The sequence below is a fragment of the Podarcis vaucheri genome (assembly GCF_965113315.1).
Source record: "Podarcis vaucheri genome assembly, chromosome: 9".
In the NCBI taxonomy this organism is placed as follows: Eukaryota; Metazoa; Chordata; class Lepidosauria; order Squamata; family Lacertidae; genus Podarcis; species Podarcis vaucheri.
In genome coordinates this window covers 47772420-47799967 of record NC_138767.1, presented here as the reverse complement: position 1 = coordinate 47799967, position 27548 = coordinate 47772420, and the positions used below count along the sequence as shown (strand labels likewise).

General features: G+C 45.4%; 1 protein-coding gene and 1 long non-coding RNA gene across 11 annotated transcripts in view; one reads left to right on the top strand and one right to left on the bottom strand.

The window, feature by feature from the left end:
- Positions 1-27548, bottom strand: part of GALNTL6 (polypeptide N-acetylgalactosaminyltransferase like 6) — a 475517-nt gene that overhangs the window by 11786 nt on the left and 436183 nt on the right. For all 4 annotated transcript variants that reach the window (XM_082237231.1, XM_082237233.1, XM_082237234.1 and 1 more), the window contains exons 9-11: positions 23427-23534; positions 18086-18307; positions 7410-7526 (exon numbers count right to left, since the gene is read on the bottom strand). In XM_082237231.1, coding sequence (XP_082093357.1) covers positions 7410-7526; positions 18086-18307; positions 23427-23534 — 447 coding nt within the window. The remainder of the gene's footprint in view (positions 1-7409; positions 7527-18085; positions 18308-23426; positions 23535-27548) is intronic.
- LOC309540444 overlaps positions 1-27548 on the top strand; it is a 101928-nt gene that overhangs the window by 56018 nt on the left and 18362 nt on the right. The window contains exons 5-6 of one of the 7 annotated variants that reach the window (XR_014223285.1): positions 1305-1407; positions 3557-5082. The exons of 5 other annotated variants lie outside the window; for them this stretch is intronic. This is a non-coding gene — a long non-coding RNA (uncharacterized lncRNA). Of the gene's footprint in view, positions 1-1304; positions 1408-3556; positions 5083-8773; positions 8978-27548 lie in introns of those variants that run through there. One more of the 7 variants, XR_014223284.1, reaches the window with a different exon arrangement.

Genomic DNA, 27548 nt, shown 5'->3' with positions numbered 1-27548 from the left:
GACAGCAGATTTTAAAATTTCATTTTCATTTTATTTGATACAGGGAAGCATTAAGTTACAAGAGAATGTATTTGCTGTCTGAAGTGGTGCAGCCCAGACAGAGATTTGCCACCTCAGCAAGGACTAGGCCTCAGCTTGTTCAAGGGCGATGGATCAGTGGTAGAACAAATCAGGGCCGGCCTGTCCATGAGGCAAGGTGAAGCAGTCGCTTCAGACAGCAGAACTGGCCTCCTTTGCCACTGCTCCTTGTTGTTTTGTTGTCCATTCCTGGCTGCCTCCTCCACACACATGTGCCCATGGCCACCACCTCCATGGCTGCCCACCAAGAAAGTGTTCAGGCATGGAGGAGGAGGTAACGTGTATGTATGCAGAGGAAGCAGTTGCGGTGGAAAAGGGGACATCATTTTCTGTTTTGCCTGAAGCAGCAAAACGTCCTGGGCCAGCCCTGCAGTGCAATGCTTTGCATTCATAAAGTTCTAGATTCAATCACTGGCCTCTTCAGGTAGGGCTTGTTGGCTATTTGCAGTTTAGTAGCTCTGCAGAGTGCTTGCTGGGGAGACCAAGCATTAAAAAGGGACCCAAAATAACTTAAACAAGGTTTTAATAACAAACAAAAACTCCTTATACACTAAATACATCAACAACAAACCAGACCCAACCACCAACCCATCCCCCAGGGTAATGGGAGAGCTAGGTGCTGCTCCTTATATACTATACTCAATTGCTGACACAGCTTGATTAACACAACTCGGCAGCACCTGCTATGTTTCACAGCTGTAAGGCTGGGTCTCGTTATTTGTCCTGGTCCTGGCCCTTAAAGACATACACAACTTGTGAAACAATAATGAACCTTCACATTTTAAAGTGACCATTCAACAGGACTGTCCTCTACGAGTTGTGCCTGAAACACTAGAAAACCACTGCCAGTCAGTGTGGGCAATAAGGAGCAAGATGGACTGGTGGTCTGACACTGCATAAGGCAGATTTCTATGTTGTTAGCAGTACAAACTATAGTTTACCTGTATGGTATCAGTACATAGGAACTAGGCCAATGCATCATTCTGGAACTTGACATAAAATGTTTCAGCACCAGTGGCTAAGATTAGTATGGAAATTCCCTGTAGCAGGTGCTATGAATGATTGGCTGGTGCTGAGAATGATGTTATGACTGCAGTGGCGGCGGCGGCAGGCAGCCACCAGGAAGAAGCCGTTTCGAATTTGCAATCTCTGCTTTTCAGTTGATGACTCACAGTCAGTGGTGGTGATGATGATAATCACCATCACTTCCACGATATATTTTTAAGGTTCGCCTGGCGTTTGATCTATGGTGGATGCTGCCACAGAAGTTAAGCCCCTACACAGAATCATAGAATATCTGAACTTGCCTTTCTTCAAGATAAATTAAACGTGAGTGTTCTTTTTAAAAATGCTGACATGCATTATTTACACTTCACTATTTATAATTTAAAGCTGAACTGCGCTTTGGAAAAGTGCAAAACTCCAACACCGACATTTTATAAACTCAGCCATCCCTGATGGTGTGCTAGAGCTGGTGCATAAAATCAACTAATGCACGTTAAGAGCTAATTAGTCCACCTTAAATAGTCTGGTGATTGTTTGCTGCCCTCCCCATGCCTTCTCCTTCCATGAGAGAGATAAGCTTCCACATGTAACCTGCAGTTCCCTTATTCCGAAGGTGCTGCACATTGCTGAGTTCCATTCAACCTTCTTGTCTAAATTGTGCTGGGATCCTTCAAGGCTACGTATTGTCAGTTTAATTTCTCTCTTTTGTCACTTCCCTCTCCGAACCACAGCTGTAAAGCTCATTTAGAATACCCTCTTCTGTAGCAACTGACTCCATTACAACTCGTTAGAGCCTTTCAGGTGGCTGGTTGAATGATCACAGGGGTTTACAGGCAAGGAAGAACATTTGAAGCCGGTCTCCCAGGTCCTAATCCGACACTCTGATCATCACACTACATTGCCTGTCTGTACATTTCAGTTGCTGCAAAGACACACTAAGTCTTTTTCTTCTGAAAAAGAATGCTTCTACAAAACCTAATAAACTGAACTGAATGAAACAATATCACTGATGTGGCCAAAACAAAATGATATCATCCTACCCCCAATGGCTGGCAAAGGGCTGATCTGTATGGACAGGATTTGCCCGGATAACATGCTTGTTATTATGCTGCGCCACACTGTGAAAGCCAGGCTTAATTTTATCTTGAGCCGATCCTCACTTTGTGAATACTGTGACTATTTTCTCATTTCTTCTGCTGGCATCTGAAAAGTCAGATAATGAACCTGCTGAGGTTGTTTATCATGTCTGCAGCAGAGAGAGCAGCAGTATATGAACCTGAAGACAGCAGGATGGCTTTTTCTTGTTCCCGTTTAGTTCTTGCACAAATGTCTCCAGCACTGAAGATAAAATAAAGCTACATTTAGCTGGCAGCATTGGGGATGGCAGATAGCCGAAGGATGTGACACAGTGCAGAGGTAGAACAAAGACAAATCCCTCAGAAAGGCTGTTGCTGGTGCCAAATGGCTATAGAAGGGGATGAATACCCAGAATGCACTGTGTGGGGCGGCTGGGGTGAATTATTTCCCAGGATGCAACAAAGATCCTATGTATTGCCTGATGGACTGCACTTGTCCCAGTTATAATCAGGTGCTTTTTAAAAAACATAAGAACAGTAAGTTTTCTACTTCTAGGTGCAGGTTCCAGTGGTCCCTTAACTTAAAACAAGGGTTGTTTGGGGACATGACCCACAACTGGCTTCTTGATTGAAGACCCCAATTACAAGGCTGTGTATTTTTCCTCAGTTGGCTGTGACCAGCTTGGGGCCTTCCAACTCTACAGAGCCGTAAAAATCTATCCTTCCAGATCCACTTTATGGGGAACCTATGGCCTTCCAGATGTAGTTGAACTGCAACTCCCTGGCCATTAGCCATGCCTGTTATAGGGCTGAGGGAAGCTGGAATCTGCCCAGAGTGGCTGCGGCAACCCAGTTAGATGGACAGCATATTGATATTTATCATTATTTATTTATTATTATCCAACACTATCTGGAGGGTCACAGGTTACTCAGGGATTCTTGTGTGGTATTTCCTTACAGATCCCTCCTGGTTTTTTTTTTAAGGGGCTTAGGACTAACTCTACTGATAAAATAAGGGTTGTTTTGCACATTACAAAGCGACCAGGATCTCTCTGATCAGCATTGCCTCCCCGGTGTGTGAAACTTTCAGTACATTGATCGGCAAATACGTACAGGCTGTCAGCACATGCTACAGTTATATGAGGACATGTAGGTGTTCGCACATGAAATATGCAATGGATGAAATTGGTCGGCATCCGTCTGTCTCAGGAGACAATTGAAGAGTGGCCCTTTGAGTGTCAAGTCAAACCATTGAAGAGTCACAGCACCTGCTGTGGCTGTAGAGACCAATACAGGAGATACATGTTTCATTGCAGCTGGGGCAGATGAAGGTGTCCGGTTGTGCTGATGAAGGTGCACCATGGTTTTTCTTCTCTCTGTTCTCCTCCTCCCAGCAGTCATTCCTCCTCTGGCCATTGCTGGGGATACAGCACCTGACTGACTGTCTCCAGGGGCTGCAGTCGTCTTCAAGGGATTCCCATGGCAAGGTTGATGTTGCCAGCCTTCATGTCACATTTGCAGACATCTTTGTAACATAGAGTTGGTCTGCCAGTTTGCCTGGTGCCTGAAGCCAGCTCCCCATGAAGCACATCTCTGGGGATCCTTCAATCTTCCATTCTGTGTACGTGGCCAAGCCAGCGTAGAAGTTGCTGAGACAGGAGTGCAAACATGCTGGGAATGTGGCCTTGAGAGAACACATCTTTGCTTGAGACTCTGTCCTGCCCTATGATGCCCCAAATCTTCCTGATGCAGAGCATGTGGAAGGTGTCGAGGCGTCGTTCCTGGCACATGCCAGTTGCCCATGACTCACTTCCACAAAGCAGCATGCTCAACACGCAAGCCTGGTAGACCTTCATCTAAAGATGATCAACTTCGGACCTGATAAAATCTTCTAGAACCAAGCGCCCGAGAACCTTCAACTCGGAGAACATGCCATACACGTTCTGAGTCACCTTTCCCAGTTTGATAGCCTCCAGTTTTTTGGGACTACAACACCCATCATACCCAGTGAGCAAGGTCATGGCCATGCTGGCTGTGGCTGATGGACACTGTAGTCCAAAAACATCTAGAGGGCACCAGGCTGGCTTGGATAATTCCGTTTTCCTAAATTCTGCCGGACACATGGCCAAGCTCCAGGACAGGTTGCATCTGAGGGTCCAGTCTGTCATGGGCAGAAGTCCACAATGGTCGATGAGCTGATGACCAGGTTCTAGGTCCATTGACACGGGAGCCTGCATGGTTATTCAGTTAGATCAGTTTCTCAGACTGAAAGACCAAGCCTGCACCAACTGTTTATATTTCTATGGAATCCATTGGTTACGCAGGTCACCTGTTCTGGTCACTTTTAGTCATGTTACGGTGACCTAAAACTCACACTCCTGCGTTGTGTGAGCTGCCTTTGACAGCTTACTTCAATGTGTCTGGAATTCTGCTGCAGAACTTATAATTGTGACAGTAGTTTTCAAACTTTTTTTGGGGGGGGTCTACCAGTTGTTTCTGGATATGATTGGCTAGTTCTAACTTTTAAAATCCTATATGGCTTGGGAAGGGCCACATCAGTGGCAGAGCACACATTTTGCATGCATTTAGCATGCAAAAAATCCCAGGTTCAATGCCAGGAATCTCCTAGCAGGGCTGGGAAAAGACTTTCATAAGATGCACTGGAGAGCCACTGCTAATCACAGTTGAAAATACTGAGCTAGATGGACTCAGTATAAGCCATTTCCCAGTCTGCTTGAATATGGATAAGCTCTCTATCGAAAATCTTCAACAATTAAAAACAAAAACAAAACGACCATCAACTTTTCCATCTTCAGCATGGAACTCTGCTTGTCCAGCAGTGCCCTCTGCTGATAAGTCCTAGGAACTACATGCATCAAATAAAAATTGCAGGTGGCTTTACAGCTCTATTAGGGGGGAAAAATCCAACTAAAATGTCACAAACTGGTGAGCAATCTTTTGAGTTCTTCATAACGCTTCTTTAAGCTAGATGTAAAACAAAAGCAAAGCAATAAATAGGGAGGGCATGTGTGGACAGAAAAAGGCCCAGCCTGCAGTTTGGAGGCTTTTTCAGTTTGCCCTGAAACAACATTATCTCTTCTTGCTAATCCTCCCTTTTAAAAACAAAACAAAACCTGAACATCTAGCTTGAAGAAATTTCTGGAAGACTTGAAATCTTGTTCATTACTTTGTGACATTTTAGTTGGTTCTACAAAGACAGTCACCTTAATATTACACAAAGACCAGAATCAAAAATTTTCAGCAACTGATTACAGTTGCTACATAAAGGAACAAAATACCAATGCAACACAAAACAAACTGATAGCAGCAACCCATAATAACCTCCACGAGGGAAGTCTCCCAGGTGAGCAGATGCTCTATTGAACAGCTGCTTCCTAGCCTTTTCTGCTACTGATGGGAGTTCTGCCACAACCGATGAAATGCCAGGGATTTTTATCTGCTAAAAGGTAAAAACTAGGGCTGTGCAGTGGCTGAATTAGACTGATTCGGATTGAGGCAGCCCTGGGTTGCATTGGGTTCACCTGGAGCGATCTGGGGTTGCCAAAACGGGGGCAGACACAGGAATGCCAGTATACCTCCCTAAGAAAACTAAGGCAGAGCACAAGCTAGGCATGCTACAATCCTAACCCTGCTTACCTGCGAGCCATAGCAGTTTTCCTGAAGAGGTGGAATAGCAGCAATAGCCTCCTAGCAGGGGTGATGCTGCAGCTTATGGGGAAGTGGGGATAGTGGTGAGGTCAGGGCTGTGTGACCATACTGGCAGGGCTAATCTGGTTCTCCTACCCACATAGCCCTGACCTCACCACCACTTGGTCTCTCCTGGTAAGTGGTAGTGATGCCCATACAGGAAGGCTATTTCAGGTGAGCTGCTCCTGCTTACTGAATTCGGGAGGACCTACTTCTGATTTAGCCTGATTAGGAGCATGAAGCATGTTTTTCGGATGAGCAATACAATACCTTGCAATGTAACAATTATCGAAATAATTGGCCAGTTGGACACAGTTGCTAAATAGAAGCAAAAGAAAAGAAAAGAACAAAACACAGTGAACAGAACACAGGAAGATGCCTTATAAGGTATCCTTTTATTGGTTTATGTAGCTTAGTATTCTCTGCATAGATTGGCAGAGGCTCTACCCTCCCAGGGTTTCAGACAGGGTCTTCCAGGCCTCCCTGAAGATGGCAGGGTCTGAACCTGGAGTGTGTTGCATGCCTAGCTTGTGCTTCTGCCACTGATTCACAACCCTTCCCCGGGTTGTTTTCTCATGAGCCAAAAGCTCTTGAAAAAACACATCCCATGGCTTTTGTTGGATTGAATCTACTGCACCATCAAACGCAGTATGGAGGAGGAAGAATGACGAAGGGGGAGAGAGACCGATGCTAGAGGTTCCCCAAGAGACAGCTTTGGTCCCTGGATTCTTAGAACTGTCACTTGGAGCAAGGCTTAAAAGTCCCAAGACACCCTTCAAAGTATGGATTCCAGGCCAAACATGCTCTGATCTCTAAGGGTTATTGGCCAGTTCCCAAACAACAACAACAACAACAAATAAAAATAATATTAAGCTGCTGTTGTTTTTGGGCAGGGGCTCCCTCCATGGGCTGGATCGCATGTGCACGTGATGGCGCACGTCCATGATTTCCGGCGTCTGCGCAGATGCGCTTTTAGTTCATGGTCCGGTAATATGACCCCCATGGGCCGCTTGTGGCTCATGGGCCTTAGGTTGCCGACCCCTGCTTTTGGGTATTTCAACCACCCACTAGCCAACAGAGGCTGCAAATACCAAGTCAGTGCTGACAACAAAGGGACGTTGCTGCTTTTACAAATAACTGCAGCTTGCACGTGGTACTATTTCATTTCAACAAAACATAAAAGGAAAGGATTTGTCAAATGTTCAAAGTCTGCTGTGCTCTACCTTCTGCTACAGTCCATCATTTTGCGTCAGATATTTATCCAGCAGACCACACATTAAGCACATACACTTGTATGGAATCTATTCACATTGGCAGCAATGTAAGAAGCATTTCTGTTTCAGGAGACCTTTGGACTCCTCAGCTTATTCATAACAAATCACAACTCTTGTGCTCAGGACTCTGCGCAAGAGGGAGTACATGTGCTATTCTAGACGGAGATGATGAATGTGTTAGGAAGGGGTGTGTCAGCCAGAGGGACTAGCCTGAGAAAACCCTTTATAATCTTGGAATAGAGGAAAAGCCATGTGATAGTCCAAATACCTGCTCATGTGACCAGGTCCGTTCAGAGCCATCTTTTACACAGATGTCCAGCCTCAGCTCCGTGCCTGTTCCTCCATGCTTACTGTCCACACACAGGTTTGCTGCCACATTTCGAATCTGGAAAATTAAGCAACCACCATTATGAACTGAAATGCAGCTTGGAAACCTGAAAAGGAAAAGAATAATTTACTTCTGTGATGCGTGTGTCTTGTGCACAGTCTAAATCAGTTTGATGCAGACACCACCGTTCTCCGATACCTCTGTTAGAATTACTGTAAGTCTGGGCTGGCCCTACCATTCGGCACTGTGAGACAACTGCCTCAGGTAGCAGATTTTGGGGGGTCACGAAAAAGGTTAGTTTTCAATTTGTTTCTATTTATTTCAGCGAATGAATGTATTTTTTGCTCGGGGAAGCACCTTGGCGAAGAGGTGCTTATGGGATTTACTGTTCCAGCTGCCATTTGGCTAGCCTTGGGTCCTATGCATCTTAACTTTAAGTGGGAGGCAGGAGGGGAACACCATTTGCTGCTCTTTCTCAGGCACCAAATGTCTTAAGCTGGTCCTGCTGCTATATAGACTGGTCATTATGCATAAACACTGGCAGTTATACAAATTCACATTGTTCAGCATGAATTAACAGCATCATCAGAATTTAGTACCTTGCCTAGTCAATATCATCAACATTTCAAGGAATGTGAATGGATCAGAGGCTTTGTACCCATTATTGGCTTAAAACACAGTGAGGTTGCTTTTGTTTTGTTGCATTTCAATTTGAATGTGTACAGCATTGTATGCGGCATTGCACTTCAATGTGTTTCCGTTCAGCCTGCTGTCTGTCCACACCAGAGGGCAGAGAGAGGGTAGGGATGTCTTTGCCAGATGCAAATTGCCTAGTTGGTTTCCATGCCCCTCTAGCCACTCCCAGCTCTCACTGGTGAAGCTTTTGTCCCCCAGCTCCACACCCTTGGAAATCACCTTTGTGGGGGCTACCATCTGCAGCCGCTATTCTATACATCTTCTCAGATACAGGGGGATTTACTCCCAAGAATGGAAAAAGTGAATGCTTGGTGCACTTTTGTGCAGAGGGGGAAGGGTGTTAATGAGAGGTTTTGGGAGAAAGTGAGAGTAGGGGGAGGATGCTTGTGCCTTTTGGGCTTTGAGTTGTTCAGACTATCTTTGAGCTGCTTGGTCCTCTGCCCTTTCACCCTCCATGGCTTCTGCCTGGAGAGAGTTCAGAGCTTTGCTTCTCCCAGTGATGGCACTTTAAATAACCAAGTAAGAGGAGGCAGATCCCTTCCTCTTGTTCGCAGAGACTCGGAAGGACCAAAATGAGCATGAGCCTCTCTCTCTTCTGCCTCTTGCAGGAAGGCTTGGAGCAGGATTGGCCTGGGGTGGAGCCTGGCCTAGGAAGAACCCGACAGAGAGGAATGGTGGACTGCATTTGGCCCCCAGGCCTGAAGTTTTCCATCCTTGACATATGTAATACTCTGGCCAACCAAAATGACCAACTGCTGTACTGGTGTAGGAATAAGCAGTTCTACAATCTTATCGACTTGAATGAGGAGCACATGGGAAGATCAAAGTTCAGCTTGCCCATCAGACTTCCCCAGTGGAGACCATTCCCATTGGGCGGAAGGCAAGGAGGCCAACAGTAGGTCAGAACCAAACAGCAGGCAGAGCTGGAGCTAAAAATAGCTGGTGCCAACTAATTCTGACTTCCTCCCCAGCAGCATTGCTAGGAAGGGGACAGGGGGCACTGGGTGCCACTCACCCAGAGGGCGACATTCTCTCCTGGGAATGATGCAGTGGCTTGGGCACCTGTAGCCACCACACTGCCTTTTCAGGTGGCTTGGGGCTCGCATTAGCCTACCGCCTCCCCCTCAGCTGGAGGGCGGCCGAGAGGCAAGCGGCGGGCAGACTCCGCCCAGAGTGCTCTGCCAGGCCCACCTTGCTCGCCCTGCCCCCCGGGAGTTCCAGGTGCCTGAGCGGCTAGCTACACTGCTGTTCCTCCCTGCTGAATTCTATGAAATCACCCCTGAGGCTAAGGAAGTGTCAGCTGATAGTCGGTGGAAACCTTGACCAGTTGTAAGTAGGCTGAGGCTGGATTGAGCTTGGTGGGGCAATGCTCCACTGGCCCTAATGGACAAGCCTCCCCTATGCTTCCCATTAGCAACCAGACATGTCTGGGAAAAGTATAGTCAGAAGAACTCCTTTCTGAACCAATCACAGATCAGAGAAGTTCTTAAGCCGAAGCCCAGCACTTATCCTTATTTCGGCATGAAATCCCCTGCAGATTTGGCTGGCTACAGCCATGAATACGTGTGGAAGCTTACAGAGCAGTCAGCAGATAGGTAATGAAGATGTCTTTGGACCCAGGCTTGTCAGATGGCTCCAGATAAAAGACTTGAGAAAGGGCCTGAGGGCTGGTGGAGGAAGATTGTGGAGGTTTAGCAGCGAAAGAATACATCCTGCTTTTCAGCAGGCGAGGCTTTGGACTGAATCTTCCCAGGGCCTCAAGTGGCTGTGAATGAGTGATGGGAATGAGGCTTGTCAAAGCCTGCTTCCCCGTAGCAGACAACTGGATGGGGGAGGGAATCGGAGCTACAGTGGCTGGCTGAGCCTCAGGGCGTCTTGCCTCCCTTTGGGCAAAAAGAAGCTTCTTCCTGCTTGGATGGTTTGAATTCGGTTGCTAGTCTCATTGGCCTTTCTCACCTGGTGCATCCATGGCTGATTCATCCCCTTCTATTCTGACTTATCCGGTGCTACTGGATTTTAAAAAACTTGAAAATATACACTGGCCTTTGAGCTGCAATGGTCACTTGAACCAGCACTACAGTGGTACCTCAGGTTAAGTACTTAATTCATTCCGGAGGTCCGTACTTAACCTGAAACTGTTCTTAACCTGAAGCACCACTTTAGCTAATGGGGCCTCCTGCTGCCGCACCGCCGTAGCACGATTTCTGTTCTCATCCTGAAGCAAAGTTCTTAACCTGAAGCACTATTTCTGGGTTAGCAGAGTCTGTAACCTGAAGCGTATTTAACCTGAAGTGTATGTAACCCGAGGTACCACTGTACTTCTTTTTTGGCCATCACTCGTAGCCGAGTAAGATTGTCTTCCATAAACACGGTTTCAACAATGAGTCCGTAAGTGAATGTGGAGGCCAGTTCTGGATCCACACGTCCTTCCACAGTGGGGACATTGGTTTCATGTGCGGATGCCTGATCATCGTCTCCCAAAGCAACTACTCTATTCCGAACTTAAAAATGGAAAGCATAATGCTGGTGGTCAACAAAAGAGGTTTAAAGACTGTCTCTAGGCAAATCTAAAAAAAATGCAGTATAAACAGTGAACCAGCGCTACTTAGATCTCGATAGCTGAGCTTCTGAAGTCACCACATAAGTTGCACTCTCTCAATGTCTATCATTTACTTAGGAACAAATCTGCTTAGCACTGCTGGATGCTTTGCTCCTATGTCATCCTAGAGAATGCCAGCAACTGCTCCTTGGATTCCCCCCTGCTTTGCTTTGCAGGAGGTGAATTATCTCTTGCCGGTACTAAAAGGAAGATGGAAGCTATCATACCGCCTGGGCATGATGGGGTGGATAACTTTACCCACCCCAAGGCCTGCATGCCATTGTGTGGAATCTTCCGGGGGCTGCACAACAGTGGTGGGTGTGACCAGAAACAAAAAGTGGGTAGATGCCACTCTTACCAGGGTCAGTAGTGGTTGCTGGGACAGCGCAGGTAAGGTGGCATTGCTCGCCTGCCTTCTGAACACCAAGTGTTGCTGCTGGGTTGGGAAGCCTCAGATCCAGGGGCTGAATGCGGCCCATACCCCGGCCTCTGTATCTGGCCCTGTGAATGCTCCCCAGGCCACCCAATTCATTGGCCCTGCGTCACACTCTTGAGTCTTTTTGCGTGGCTGGAAGATGCCCTTGATCTCAAGTGCCTCTTGCTTGCTTGGCTGGAGGATACAGTGTGGCATGTGAGTGTGTAGAAAGTAGCCTACTGTCCAGAGGTAACATTTGCATTACTTGTTCCACTCACTTCTGCCTCTGACCCCACCTACCACTGGCCTATGGCCCTTGAGAGATTGCCCAGAAGGGAAGGCAGCCCTCTGGCTGAAAAAAAAACAACCTTCCTCATCCCTGCTATAATATGTAAATATTGCACAATATTATTGTGCACTGTTGGGTGCTTAATTAGCCTGATAACTTGCAGACTCACCGTATCTGAGGCTCGGAAGCATATTGTGGTCGAGTGGCAAGAGCAGCTGGGGACAGGTTGGTTCTGCAGTTACACGCATGGACTTCATTGGGTTTTGCCACTATCTCAGTGGAAACCTCCTAAGACCCAGGTCAGGAATGGCAGTTTGACAGTATTCCAGGCCAAGGCAAAGTTGAAGTGGCCCAAGTTGCGACAACAGCTTGCAAGGATATGCGCAGGAAATGCAAACTCTTTGGCACCACCTTGGGGACTACTTTTGCAAGACATATGGCTGGCGAGAGATGAAGGATTGCCGCTCTGTAATGCTGAGTGGAAAACCGTGTAAGCATGTCCTGTTGTCAGCCAGCATTAAGGAGATGGGAGGACATTCATTTAAGATGCTGCACGTCCATGAAAACAGAGAGCCAACTAAAAAAATAAATAAATACTGTACAAGCATAGACTCTCTCGTTCATTTTTGTCAATGTTGATTAGCACAGAGTACCAGCTGCACAGAACAAGAATGGAGGAATCACAGATTTGCAGAGGATGGATGGATGGAAACTGATCCAGCACATGAATAAAGGAAAGGCTCCATATCCAAATATTCTTAATAGCAGGAGTGGGGGACTCTGCAGATCTTGTTGGACTCCTATCTCCATCAACATCTGCTGGGCTGCATGCCCCTCCCATGCCTAATGGAAACCTCCCAAGGTCATCCAGCTCACAACGTACTGTGAGCAAAGATAAGATCTAACATAGATGAGAGGCCAATATATGGGTGGTGTTATTTCCCTACAATCATGACATTTAGGAAATTGGCAGGCATACTGTTAGTGTCATCAGCAGCAATATTTGGATTTAAAATTAAGGCCAAGAGCACCCAGACACTCATTGAATGAGATTAGCATGGCTACAAACCTCTGAGAATGCTCAACATGCAGGTTGTTAAATAGCTACAGCCATAGAGTTGCCCTGCAAAATTTGAAGAAGTGCAAATTTCAACAGGTTTGCGTATTGTTTCAGAATTGCATAAATTACGTAGATTCCCCTTTAAATGCAAACCGAATCCTTAGCAGAAATCCATTTGTAAAAATGGAAGGAACCCAAGAAGACACCTAATCTCCTTGCCCTGGGACTTCAGAAGCAGGGGGAAGACCACTCTGGCCTCTGCCATTGCTCAGAGGAAAAGAGCCACAAAAAGACTCTAGCAAGAGGAAGACTCGCCTGGCCCCAGCCATCAGTCAGAGAAGGAGCAGCTGCACAGAGCTTGCTCCCCACTTCACAGCCAGAAAGAACACTACCCTGAGTGCTGGATTGTCATGAGACTGCAGAAGTGTGGGGAAAAGAGATTCTGGCCTCTGCCACAACCAGAGTATAGAAGCCACCAGGCAGGTGAACTGCATCCTTCCAAGTAAAAACTCCAAAAGGGAAGATTAGTGGGTGGCGCCAGAACAATCTTACACCTGCCTTCCCATCCTGTATATGGCATTCCAATGCAATCCTATACGTGTCTACTTGGAAGAAAGTCACAGTGGCACTTACTCTCAGGTAAATGTGTATAGGAGCACAGCCTTTAAGCATAGCCTTATTATTAGAGGGCAGGCTTATCCCCCTCCAGATGACCTGAAAACCTCTCAACGTGTCTCTCTAAACGCCTTAATTATTTTAAATCTCTCTCATTAACTCTTCGGGGGTGGGGAATGGAATGCAATAACTATAAATGAGTGTTCTACATTTAAAAATAATGACCCACAACATCAGCCCGCTAATCACACAGTGAGAGCCACACGCCCTTTCATCTGTTATTGGCACCCCAACTACAGTCCTAATTAAGCAAATTTGCTTTAATTTAAAATGAAAAAGATCTGGGAAAGAAAAACAGAAGTGTCAGGCTACCGGTGGCAGCAGCAGTGAAAGGCTTCACTTCGATGAGATGGAAATATGAATGAATTATCCTTATAGCCCAGCACTTTTAAATACTAAAATCATCCAGCTGCTTCTGGATCTTATGAACTGTGTCGCTGCAGCAAAAAAAGCTTTCAAGGTTCGCGATTAAAATACATGTGGCAGAATGAGTCATGGCTACGTGTACTTCTCATGTTATATTTTAAAGGCTCAATCCCACTCTCAAGAGTCACTTCCTATCAATGAATTCCTATCAAAGAGGATGGGGCTTCTGTACCTTTAATAGATGTGCAGAAGAAAGACTTTCAGCAGGTATAGTTTGCCATACAAGCTACACCTGCTGAAGTTCTCTCTTCTGCACAACTATTAAAGGTGAAAGGATCCTGTTATTTTTTGCATCTGGCCATCCTGTGATGAATACAAGATTGTTATATGCATAGCTATTCCCAGGGTCAATCTGGACATCCATATGATCCATATACAGTAGTACCTCGGGTTACAGACGCTTCAGGTTAGAGACGCTTCAGGTTACAGACTCTGCTAACCCAGAAATATTACCTCGGGTTAAGAACTTTGCTTCAGGATGAGAACAGAAATCGTGCAGCGGTGACAGCGGGAGGCCCCATTATCTAAAATGGTACCTCAGGTTAAGAACAGTTTCAGGTTAAGAATGGACCTCCAGAACAAATTAAGTTCTTAACCCGAGGTACCACTGCGCATGCGTGCGTGCGCATGCGCGCGCACACACACACTTAAGAGGAATTGCCCTTTGCATGTAAAACCTTTCATAACATGAGAGGGTAAATGATACTTCTTGTTCAGTAACTAGAAGAGAATTTCAATCCGTTTCATGAAAAGGAGATCACATTTGTCCACTTAATGCAGCTCTTAGAAACTGCAGCAAGAGGGCAGAGAAATCCATCCATTTGACAAAACTGGAGACCTGAGGAACCTCTCATCATCTCTCAGTCAAGCCCACCTCCCAAGATCATCATGAGAAATAGTCTCCTTGGGGAAAGTGTGGTATATTCATGTGATAAATCCTAGCAGTAGTAATCTGAAAACTGGGACGGCTAGTTGCAATCAACTCAAGCTCCATTTTCAAGCAATGATCTAGCCATGAATTGGTCAATCAAACTGACAGGTCCATGACTGTTTTCCACCCTGATAAGATTAATTGAAAACCAAGTTTACATGGTATTAGAAAAATACAGGGCAGCAGTCTAGCAGCATTTAACAATGACAGATGCTGGATGTAGCAAAGGGCTGAAGCTTCTAAATGAAGCAATCTCTAGTGTCTGGAACACAGAGCAAATCAAGTCAGAAATGCTTTTCAATTGAATGTTCTGTTCAAATAGTGTATTGTCCTTGACTATCAAAGTCGGTGCCTTGACTCGCTTGTTAGGGTCGCCACAGTTCAATACAGCATCATAAAAGGCTTCCAAGCCCCACAAATTTACCAAATGCCTTTCGCATAGCAAAGCCCCAGTGACTTGAATGCTCGAGTGGCTGTGTTGCAACTGGAGAGCGTTTGAAAGATTTTCAAGGGTGCAGAATACAAAAGAAGGAAGGCTGCCCTGTGCATTTAAATTTAAAGCAGCGCACATATCGCTTGAACAGACATAGCTACTGTGATTAGCGAGACAGAGAAAGAGAGCAGTGCATACTTCACAAACCAGCACCTACAGGCTCAATGCCTAGCAATAAGCTGCCTTTTAAGCCAACTGATATCTAGTAACTTTTTAAAGCAGACACACGCACACACAGATTCTTTTGTGCAAGCCGTAAAAAAAAAGAAGCCATAAAAAGAAGAAGATGAAAAGGGTTGGGAACAGAAGCTCAGGCACAGATAAAACAATGTCTCTGGAATTCAGAAGGACATTAGAATTTGACAGGCAAAGAGAGGGTGCAGCATTCCAGATGAGATTCCTTTTTAACCGTTGCCTTTATGCCACCATAAATGCAGCAAGCCGATGGGCTGAGATGGGGTCATTAAAGCCACGGTGTCGACTCTGAAACTAATGTCATAGCAAAGGAGCTTTGTCAGTTCTAATACTTTGATTCTTTCCTTCATTTGTTGCTAGGTCCAATCTCAGAGTTCTCCCTTTTGGACCTTCATGTCACTGTGGTACAACCCTCTTCCCCAAACGCCCCTCATGAGATTCATGAGTTAAGTTGTCTGCAAAGATGAGACTAAAGCAGCGTGCTTTGCTTTTATTCAGATTTAGGCAAGTTTGGAGAAGCCAGGAAGTGGGTTTGCTTATCCATCACAATGAGTTTGGGAATCACTGATGGCAGGAGAAGAGAAAAGGAAACAGGGTAAGGTCCAGAGAATGAAAAGGCCCCAAAACAATCCTAGCTGCATTTTGTTACTTGGCACTATTGGCCCTCAATAGGGCTGTTAGGTTAGCTATTAGGTCCGAAGGAGGCCGAGTGAGCATCTGTATTCAGATGGGGAGAATAGCCTGAGCTTGAGGAAGAGTAAAGGTGTGTCTTGACTGCCCTTGTTTTGCAGAACGCATTCAAGCACATATCATAAATGTAGGTCTGCAGAGTTCAAGTGGCTCAAAGAACGCTTTGTTGCCCTAGTACAGGGACATCCAACTCCCAATAGTCTGCGACCTACTCACAGTATAAAAAAACTGGCAGTGATCTACCCATTGTCATAAAAAGGCTGGCAGTGATCTATCCAAAGTTGTGGAGCTTTTTTTAGGAAGCCAAAGTTGGGGTTTGTTAGTTTTTTGCTTTTTTTTTAAGGAGATCGCTGAGGGGCCAGAGATCAACCAGGAACACCCCGTGATATATCAGTAGATCGTGACCTACCTGTTGGACATGCCTGCCCTAGTACAACTAATCCACTTTAAAAGAGAAGCAGACGTTTTGCGGTTAGGAAAGTGATGGGGAAACACATTGAAAAGTGTGAGATGTGTGAATGTCTAATGGGAAGATGCACAATGGCCCACCACAACCAACACCTGAATAAAAGGATGACTGCTTAGTCATCTAAGTGCCCTGCAAACAAACTGGAAAGTATTCTGAACACAGTCTAAACTTCACATAAGCTTTTTGTCAGCAAACCGGGATGAATGCACAATATATAGGCCATCTGGAGAAGCCCCAAGAGCTAGATGAAGAAGACCAACAGTTGGATGAGCACCAAAAGCCTATAAAATGGCCAGCAAAAGGGGAGACAGTGAAGGGGACTCTGGTGAGCTCTGGGCCAACCCTCCAGATGTGAGAGGTTGCATCCATGCAAAGGTGGATAGTGTCCTTGGTTTTTTTTAGTGAGATTTTGAGGAATCCAAATTCTGTGGCCACAGAATCACAGCCAGAACACAGGCCCAAGTGTAAAATAGCTAGCAATGAATTCACCAAGCAGTGACTTTCTTTCACATTGCACCCCTCTGCAAATCCATCTGACTTTCCGCATTTGCTTCGAGTGATGAAAAGACAAAACAGAAGGCCAGATGCACCACATTCCCTTCCAGCACTGCATGGCTGAAGGCACAAAGAAACCCAAAATAGCAGGTTGCTTCAAGGGTACACTTGGTGATGTTCAAAATTCACGTTTAGCCTTTGCAAGAACACATGCTGCCAATCAATCACTCATTTGCAGCAGACAGAGTTTTGCAAGGAGAAAGGCAAAATGTGTGTGTGTGTGTTGCTGTTGTGTGTAAATGTGAGAAAACGGGATAGGAAAACTGGGAAGCCAAGCTGCCATTTGCACACACACACTGTCACACACACAAATATTGTATGGTTCAAATGTCAAAAGTGGCACAGAACTCAGTGCAACAATACATACAGCAGTCACCAATCCATCAGTAGCAGCGCGTGTCAGGAATGGGGAGGTAGAGCTGCACTCCTGATACTGGTGTCACTGCTGGTTATCTGGACAGGATGGAGTCATGGCAAGACTGGGGCAGGATGAGTGTGCAGGTGGGAAGTATGCCACCAATCTGGCATTCTTGCCAGTGCATTTGCCCCGGCCCGGCCTGGATAAGCAGCAGTGTCAAGATTATTATTACTATTATTAATAATACGAATAGCCTGCCTTTTCTCCAGACCAGGACTGAAGGCGGTTTACAGAAATTAAAACAACACAAAATGCTTAAAAGCATAAAAGACAATTGTGAAATAGTAATTACACTCCAATAGAGGATAGCTCTGCAGCTCCACCCAGAGCTCCAACTCGGTCAGATAGGCAGCTTATTATTATTATTATTATTATTATTATTATTATTATTATTATTATTATTATTAGCATGGCAACAAGGATCTTTGCATTTTGAAAACCTTTTCGCATGTGCGTCCACAGTGCGGTGCTGCTAGACACTGCTTAGATAATTATAAAGGGTCACAGGCAAAAGGTTTCTTACTTCAACCACGGCTACTGTGGTGGTTCCAACTGCTACCCGCTCTCTTACTGACCTCTTTGGCCACGGAAGTTGGAACTAATTTTGTGAATGCTTTGTCACCATAGCAGCCACTTCGCAGGGAATGTAGTGTTGCATCCGACAGCACCTGAAGCAACTGGCTCATATTCGATAATGTTCCTCACCTCTCCCCAGGAAGCAGGTGGTGGCTCCACCGGAGGGAAATATTTAGGGACGTCCCAAGCCACCGCAGCCATGAACCACTTGAAGTCCTTGCACTTCAGGTGCTTGCGAAGCTCTTTCTGGGCTGAGATATCGCCGGTGGAGAGGTGTCTGTACTCGGGCCGCCTCTGGTAAACGTACTCTGCGAATTCATCCATCCACGTTTCTGCCACGCGCTTCAGGTTCTGAGCAGCAGAAAGCAAGAGTCAGTCATCTCTTCCCGCTTAAGTATTAGCGCTGATAACACACACACACAATTACAATACGCCATTCCCTTATCTAGCTTTGGATGGTTGTGCATTAAGCAAATGGAAGCCTTTTGCATTCAATTGCTATTAGGAGCCTGATAAAAGTCAGACTGATGGCTTCTCTCTTCCTTTAAAAAAACAACAAAAACCCCCGCAGAAACTTCAGTGCAATTACTGAAAGGGATTTAATTAACGAGATACAGTAAAGGCTCACTTAATTATTTCCATGGAATCTTACTGCAGATATCTCTCTTGCTTGTTGCTTGATTGCCTGGGTTGATTTTCCACATCATTTCCATTTGGAAATATGTAGGAGTTTGAAATTCTTTCTAAAGAGATAATACTGAGTATAATCCAATGTCCTAACATTCCCCCTTAAAAGCCCAATATATTCCTGGGCTTGCAAAACTAATATCTGGAGACAAACTTCTGTTTTGCCTCACCAACACATTGCTAACTTGTCAGCGGCGGAAGAAGCTGCTTGGGCGCCTGAAAGCAGCGTGCCGAGGGGCGGGGCAAGCCACCCATAGGGGTGGGACGCACCACAGGGCCTCTAGAGTATGCCTGCCTCCTCCCACTCAGCCGCCCTACAGCTGGGGGGGGGGGGGAGGCAGCAGGCGGACCGTTTGGGCAGCTTGGAGCCTGTGCGTGCCCAAGCCACTGCATCTCTCTCAGGAGAGACGCGTGGCTCGGGAGCGCTGCAGGCCCTGTGGTGAGTGCCATTGTGTCACCCCCTCAGTGGTGACAACCGGGGCGGCCCGCACCCACCGCGTCCCCCCTTCCACCGCCTCTGCTTGTTGCTATAAGTGGGAGCTGAAATAAAATGTTGCAGTGTGGATTGCTCCTATTCAGGGCTCCTGAACCATGCTCTCTTTTCCAGCAGGCTCCATATTATTTTATCTCCAGTCTAGGAAGGGCTCTACAAAAACTGGGGTAGCTCAGTATGTAGAGCATGAGACTCTTAATCTCAGGGTTGTGGGTTTGAGCCCCACGTTGGGCAAAGGATTCCTGCATAGCAGGTGGTTGGACTAGATAATCCCTGTGGCCCCTTCCAACTTTTCAATTATATGATTCGTTGTGTCATTTACTGAATTACCTGCAGTTCACCTCTAATCTGAAGAAGCACCCACATGTTCTAAAAACAGGAGGTTGCAAGTGTTAATCTAGTACAGTGGTGCCCCGCAAGACGAATGCCTCGCAAGACGGAAAACTCGCTAGACGAAAGAGTTTTCCGTTTTGGAGGTGCTTCGCAAAACGAATTTCCTATGGGCTTGCTTCGCAAGACGAAAATGTCTTGCGAGTTCCTGCGGGTTTTTCCCCCTCCCCCCTTTTCTAAATCGCTAAGCCGCTTATCAGCTGATCCGATAAGCCGCTAAAAGCCACTAATAGCGCTAATCCGTCAAGACGAAAAAACCGCTAGACGAAGAGAATCACAGAACGGATTCTTTTCGTCTTGCGAGGCACCACTGTATTGTTGTTTCCTTTGTTTTCTCCCCACTAGATGGAAGTACATTTTCATATTTTATTTTTCTCTTTGATCAGACTCCCGAATCAAGGTTTCATTGAGAGGATATTTTGAGAGTGGACGTGTCACATACAACCCCACTTCAAAAGCAGAACTTGCAACCTCGGCGACGCTAGCTGTTTAATAGAGTACTAGTCATAGAGCACTGAAGGGTATCTTCTGTGAGAAGATGAAGAGCAATACTCATCTCATAATCTGTGGCGTAAGATAATGTTTCTGCTTAGAATGACTTCTCCCATTGTGATTTGCTTCCGACATTCATTTAGAAGCACCTCTCTTGAATTTGATTAATCTGCTGTGCTTCGAGCGTCTGAACAAAGCTAGATGTCTCAGAACCAATAAGACTTATCTGAATACAAAGGGAGCGAGATAGAGAACAAATGGAGCACATTTCAGCTGGCACAGCAAGATAGGTTACCACCTGCTTTGTCTCCACAACAGAAAGAAAAACATTTATGCCAGCAGGAACTGGGTATGTGAAATTAGAGCTGTTTAGGAGATGATAGCTCGGGAGTCCTTGTTCTTAAATGGCAGGAGTTTTTGTTTGTTTGTTTGTTTGTTTATGAGAAACAATACAAGTTCATCCTTCTGAGAAATTTCTGAGCCATCATATTCTGACAGTAAGGGCAAATGGGACAGAAACTAGAAAGCGCATGGCACCCCTCCCCCAGCTGCACATCTCTTCTGGACCACTGAAATGCAGAATTCTTCAAACCTCATGAGGATGCCACTGCAGAGATACCCTTGCAGAAGTTTGCCCCCTCTTGAGCACATTTATAAAATTATACTATGTGCTGTATTATTTAGCACTTTGCCAGTCGCTCCTAGCTTAGGTACTTAAGGATAGACACAGCTACCATTTACCAGTTATTTAACACACCAGCATTAGGCGCAGAACCCGTGAATGAAGGCGGTCTTCTCTAGAAAGCCAATCATCTATGCTAAAGTGGCAAAATACCCAAAGGGGGCTGGGGAAGCCAAGTTGAATCTGGAGGAGGTGGCATTGTATACTTGAGGAGGGGCCGAAGAAAGTTAGGGAAAGCATTGCTGAAGAAGTGAGATCTGAAGAGGAGGAGAGAATTGGGTTCATTGATTAAAAAGGGCTGAGCCCATCAGTGTCGGTGTTAGGTTTTGTGGCGCTCTCAGGAAAGGAAGGTGTGGCTGGCAGAGAGGAGTCATAGACTTGGCCTCCCGGCAGCAGCATTGCTGCAGCATAATGGGACAGGGCAAGGGTGGAGCAGGTTGTCCTTGCACCTGCCCCGAAGATGCAGGCATGTGCACTGACTTGGAAGAACACAAATGTCATAGACTGGCTGGATGCTGAGGAATGGTGGGAGACCCCTGCTGGGGAGCCCCCTAGGGAACCCACAGGGGAAGAAGGCTTAGAGCCAGGGGATTGGTGGTAGAATGACGGTGAGTGGTTGGAGGGAGAAGGAGCAGATTGGGAGGAGGAGGTGTCAGAAGCAGAAGATGTGATAGAGTTTAATGATCAAGAAGATGTTGTTGTTGTTGTAGTAGTAGTAGTTGTATGCAGGGCGAACCTGTACATGTGTTCTCAGAAGCATGCCCATTGAGCTCAAGGGGACTTGTTGCCTCACTCCTGTTCTGTCAACGGTGTGAGTGACTGGAGACAACGTCCAGCATCAGCTACCAGTTCCAGCTCTACAGATTTTGCCCTGGGAGACAAAAGTCTTCACTGAAGCCCCCTGACAGCACCAGTGGTTTCCCTCCTTGTGCCCTATGTGAACTGGCGGCGGCAGCAGGATACAAAGGGGAGAACCTCTTTCTTATCTTGACCACCATCGTCCTGCTACTGGGCTGGCCACAGCAGCTTCTCATGTTCCTCTTCCTGGGGTAGGCAGGAAGGTGGGACCTTATATGGCCATCCACCTCCTCCTTTATGTTATTGCCCACATCTACTAATATATGGAATTCAGTCAGAATGTAAAGAGTCACCAAACATGGGCCACAGCCATGGCGCACCACTTTCCTCTGTTTCTCCTCCCCCCAATGCTGTTTTGCCACCTCCCTAACCTCTTCTGCCCCTCCTTATCCTGTCAGTTGTCAGCATTTAAGGTCCAAATGGGCTCACAAAGGTACCTCCTTCTGCAATCTTTCCACAAAAGATTCCTTTTTCCTTTTCTACATGAGCTCTTGAAAACGCATCAATTGGTAAGCTTGCAATTCATTGACTCCATAAAACGACCTTATGAGATCACTTCATGTTAACTGAGCCTCCTTTGTTTGGCAGTTGGCTCAGGAAATGGAGCATGTGGGAACTGATTGGGCAATCAGCTGAGCTTTTGCCTCTTGAACTGAAACCAAAGGGAGCATCAGAGCAAAATGAGGCTTGCTGACTCAGGGCGATTTCCAAGTTACCCTTCATATATTGCAGCAACCTGTGCCAGGGTTGTTATTTCCAACTGGAATTGATTTCACTGACTGATTTCCTGTCAGTGGCAAGAGTAATGTTAAAATCGGCCCTTAAGCTTAGAGTCCCACGGATGCTTCTATCAAGCCTGAAGTTGAAGGGCCAGGCAGATACCTGCAACAATATTTCTCCTAAGAGAACCACTTTGCCAGACTTGCTTTGTGGGTCCTCTGCTGAAGCTGAACTCTCCTCAGAATTATGTCTGAGGAGCTTCCAAGCAGTAAATGGAGTGTTTCCTCTCCTGCTTACTGGAAGTTGTTTGTCCTTCCAAGGTACTTATGGCAAATTTGGCCTACGTTATCAGATCTTGCAGCAATCCATTTTTGTCCAAAATAGGCATCTTCCTCTGCAAAAGCAGAATACCATTTTTTATTAGCTACTCCAAAAAAAATGGAGACAGTGGCAACATTCATTCCTAATCCTCCAAATCATGCCTTGTAGGATTGTGAAAGTGTAACAAGCACAAGAGATCTGTCCTCCTACTTTGTTTGTGGCTTAGTAGATGACCTGGTTTCCTCAAACCACAATTTACCAAGTTGTTCAACTGGCAAACGGGGTGTTGAGTGATCCCTCTGTGGTTTTGCAATCCTGATTTGGATAGATTGTTCCAGTGCTTGAATTACGGGGAAGAAAAGCAGAGGTCCTTGTCTTCTTAGCTTTTATTTTTAGAAGGCTACAGGACAGCTATGAGTTGGTGATCATGGGCAAAAATATGAAGTCCCCTGATCCACCAGACTAAAAAGCCCACCTAATCCAGCATCCTTTTCCCCACAGTGGCCAACCACGTGGAGTTTGTGGATTCCCCTCGCTTTTCTAGTGTAATAGATCACTCACCACATAGTTTGCTTGTTTGGATGCCATAGCAAAGTGTGGTTTCGGGAAATTAGGAAATTGTCTTTGGAACTGCATGTGAGAGGGAAGGAAGGAATGGAAGGAGTTCTTGAGACCATCACTTGTTCCTGATGCTCCTAACTAAGGTTTGGTAGATGAGGAATGCGATGTTTGAAGGGAGCCTCTGTTTTGGGTTACAGGTTTCCTGGACAGCATTTTATACGGTCAAGTCTCACAGCTGAACAAACCTCACAACATAAGTTACTTACTCTTGCTAGGCTGGTGCCAGATGGGACTTTGTAAGGGACATATTTCCTGTAGATGTGCCCCACTCTGGAACACGGAACGTCAAACATCCCTCCTCCACACATCCAGACCTGAGAGAGGAACAAAACAAGAGAGTGAATGTCTAGAAGGTGAGGATGTGCTTGGCAACAGCTGAAAGAGAAAAGTCAGGGTTTGAAAAACTTACAAGTGTATGCAAAAAAAACCCCACACCATTCTATGCTCATAGCTCTTTTAAATTATTAATTTTCGAATGAAAAAATATACAAAAAACAAAACAAAAAACAAAACCCAAACAAGCAAACTGAAGAGGACATAGAGACATGCGTTAAGCACAAATTAAGTACAAGTTCAAAGAAATAAGAGGAAACTACCAAATAACCATAAGTGTAATCTAGTCTTATTAACATAAGGATGGAAATCAAAACATTATAAAGAAAGTATTAGAAATACTAGAAGTGTTAGAAATACAGAGAATATTAAGAATACTAAGTATATTGATGATATCAATATTACTGTGCTTATTGCTCTTATTATGATGGTGGGGAAGGTCATTGCTTGGAGGAAAAAAATGTATTTTGCATCTAAGTTGGGTTTTTTTTTTTAAGAACTATAAAGGACACACTAGGTAATAGTTAATGCAGCATAAATATGTGATCTTATGGGATTTTGAAATTGGAAAGTATCAAAGGCAACCTCCTGACTGAGCACTTGCAATTTCTGCAAATTATTGAAGCACCTTCTGGACTTCGTAAACTTCAAAAATGCTATGTGTATAGATGACTGAGGCTATGTATGTAGATGACTGTGTGTAGATGACTGAGGCAGTGAAGCTAAAAGGCAACGTATAATTAAACCTTTCAGAAGCAAGATAATGGAAAACTGAAAAGACAGGGAACAGTGTCCAAAGGACAATATACATTACTGATTACATTAGCTTTTGGAAAGTTAGCAAAGCACTCATATTAAGGTTATTTGCAATCTCATTAAGAAGTCTGATTCACCTAGGGAAGAAAAAGTAATTACGGTTCAAAATAAACAGAAACATTTTTTGTTTAGGTGGAAATGTTATAACTAAACAAGCATTGTAGATTAAGAAGATGGGTTCAATGAGCAATGCTAAACACTAACAGTTTTAATGAACAGTCTGACTGAGCTTCAGTCAGAAGACACACAATGGCCAGCAACATCCGAAAGTGTTCCAATAAGATTTTCTCACCCATTATTTTCTCTCACCAGCTTTTATAATGAATCTGAAAACAAGTGGGATCTGCAATGAAACATTGCAGCATTAAGTGCTCCTGGTTTCAGCCAGCCATGCCCAATTCCGCAATACTCCATTCCATTCCCCTCCCCCAGGTTTTCCATCCCTCTTCCAACAGTCAGAATTTTGTGAGCATGCTAACACCTTGTTGGGCTATTTTAGGGGTTTCCCCTTTTTAGGGTTGTACATGACTGGCACTATTTGGGCTCCATAAGGATATTGGGAGAATGAATTTGCTATTAGTGTATAGGAATAATTAGAAGGGTCTTGGAGATATGGAGGTAAAAACCAAGAGGAAATAACATTTGGCACATGCAGCAGGCATAAAACAAAAAAACCAAATTGCAGCGCACATCGGAGGTACATTTTATGGAGTAATTGGAATGAATCTCAGGCTGGCTTGTAGGACATTTAGCAGCTGTTTCTGTTCGTTCATCAGTTTCGGTATGATTCCAAAGGTTTATTTCTTCTGGAAGATCAGCGCTCCCCCCCCTTTTTTTTTTTTTTTTTGCTAATTATTTTTATGATTTTCCACAATTTTTAACAAATTGTCACTAAATTAATACAAATTCAATACAAATTTAAAAGCTGACTTCCCACCCCCAGATGCCCACTCTATTTTCCTCCAACCATTGCTGCTCCCAATAAAATAACCTTTCCAACTATCATTTCAAAATACATTCATCCTTTCTCCCTACACATCACCTGATCAATACTCCTTAAAAATGGATTTTTAATATCATCTGGACTGTGCTAAAATAGAGAAGCAGCCTGAATTTACACACACACACACACACACCACTAAATTTAACAGACCCAAAGGGGACTTCTGCTAATGCCTGAAAATGTTGATGGTGTTTAATGAGCAAGCTGTAAAACTGAAACACTTGTCTTTTATAGCAAGGAGCCAGCAGCCAATATAAACAAGAATGAAAAGTATTTTCCTGAAACCCAACTTAGTATAAAAACATTCTCCTTTGTAGACCACAGAACTATGCCACAGGTTATTACCCTTTTCTTTACAGGCACAGCAATCTGAACTTGCTGCAGTGACTCTGGATGGAGCTACCACCCTCATGGCAGAAGCAGTGGAAGGTTAAGGGGACCAGGCAGATTAGTTCTGGCCAGTGCTGGATGTGAAAGCAGTTCAGGATCCACCAGGCTTTGTTGCCAGGAATACTGCTGGTGGGCTTAACAGTTGTCTGCATGTTTGATGGGCATCAGGAGAGGAAGTCCGTGCTGGCAGTGTGACATCAGGCTACTTGAGCCAGCAGAAGTGGGAGGAGGGATGTCTGTTCGGTTCAACCCCGCTCCTCCCAACAGCCCCACATAAGGTTTTTTGGGGGGGATTGCTGCCTAAAACAAAACAAATACTGCAAAGGAGCCAGGGAAACAAAAGAAGGCTTTCAAGAGAGGAACTGGATCCAAATTCAGGTTCTGTGTTCTAGATCTGTCATAAATGGCATCCCTTTTCAAATGTTGGGCATGGGGGGAGGTTTGAGGCATTGTGGCAGAAACACTATTTCTGACCTGTGTGTGCTCTCTAAACCACACGTAGGAAGCTCCTGCATGTAGGGTGAGGACAGGGGTGCCAACATGAATAAAATATTGGTGGTGGTGGGCAGGTCATCCCCACCCACCGCCGATTTTAACAACGGAGGTACCTAGTGCTGGTGAAGGTTTATTCCCCTGCCTCACCCCACATCTTGATCCCAGCTCTCTTGCCATCCAGCAGCCCGTTTATAAGTTCGCTTACAGGGGTTGTTGGGAAACCCAAGTCCAAACATGGAAAAGAAAGGAAGGAAGCATTGCCCATCAACTTTGCAGGGGTGGTGGTGGTGCCTCCCTTAAATGTAATTGTTATGTAGAGAGGTTCTCACCCTGGGCCAGCAGGAGGATACTGTAGATAGTTTTCACTCAGGTCCACATATGCAAATAAGGAATTGAAAGTGATGTTCATTGATTGGATAGTTACAGAAAGTTGTTACTGTTGTGTTGTAGTGGGGCTCTATATAAGCAGACTGGCTGAACCCTTCAGTTCAGTTCTGTTCTGGCCTGTGAATAAACAAGTGCTGTTTGAAGAATCGCTGTGTCGTCTTGACATGTTCACCCACAACTTAACAGTAATGGGGGGGGAAGGGACCTGGGCCCCTGGGAGTTGGCACCTATGGGTGGGGAAGGAACCAGCTACTGCCCACCCCACCTGCCAATGCTACCACCTTGGACCCTGTATTCTGAACCAATTGAGGTTCTTAAGTGCCTTCTGAAGGCTGCTCCATGCATAATAATGCATTGCAGTAACCCAACCTGGATGTTGCAGATTCACGAAAAATTCTGGCAAGCTCTTCCCTTTTCCAAGAGTGAGCAAAGCTAAAACACCAACTGCCAGGTGTGGATCCCATACGGAGGGATGCATTCAAAAACTCTCCAAAGCTATGGACCTGATCCTTAAGGAATTGGGCTGGGCAGATACTTTGGCTCAGGAATAGAAAACCACCACTCTTTTTTCTTAGCATAGTCTGCATACACACTGTACATAAAAGAACACAGTTGGAGTTAAGTGGTGCTGTCAGAGCAGGGCTTTGGTTCCCCACTCAGCAGAACGACCAAGAGGGTCCCCCAAAGCAGCAGGGGTCACTTATCCCACTTCAAAGGAATACTTACACCCCTGAGACCATTAAAGTCCAGAATCCAATATTACCAAAGTGCACCACTGAGGATGTCTGCAGGAAGAAAAAGACATTGCTCACTTTTGACGCAGGAGCTTTCACCCAAAACTGCGACTGGGCTCTCTGCCCTGAGCTGACCTGCATGCACCAACCTGCTCCTTGTGATTAATGGG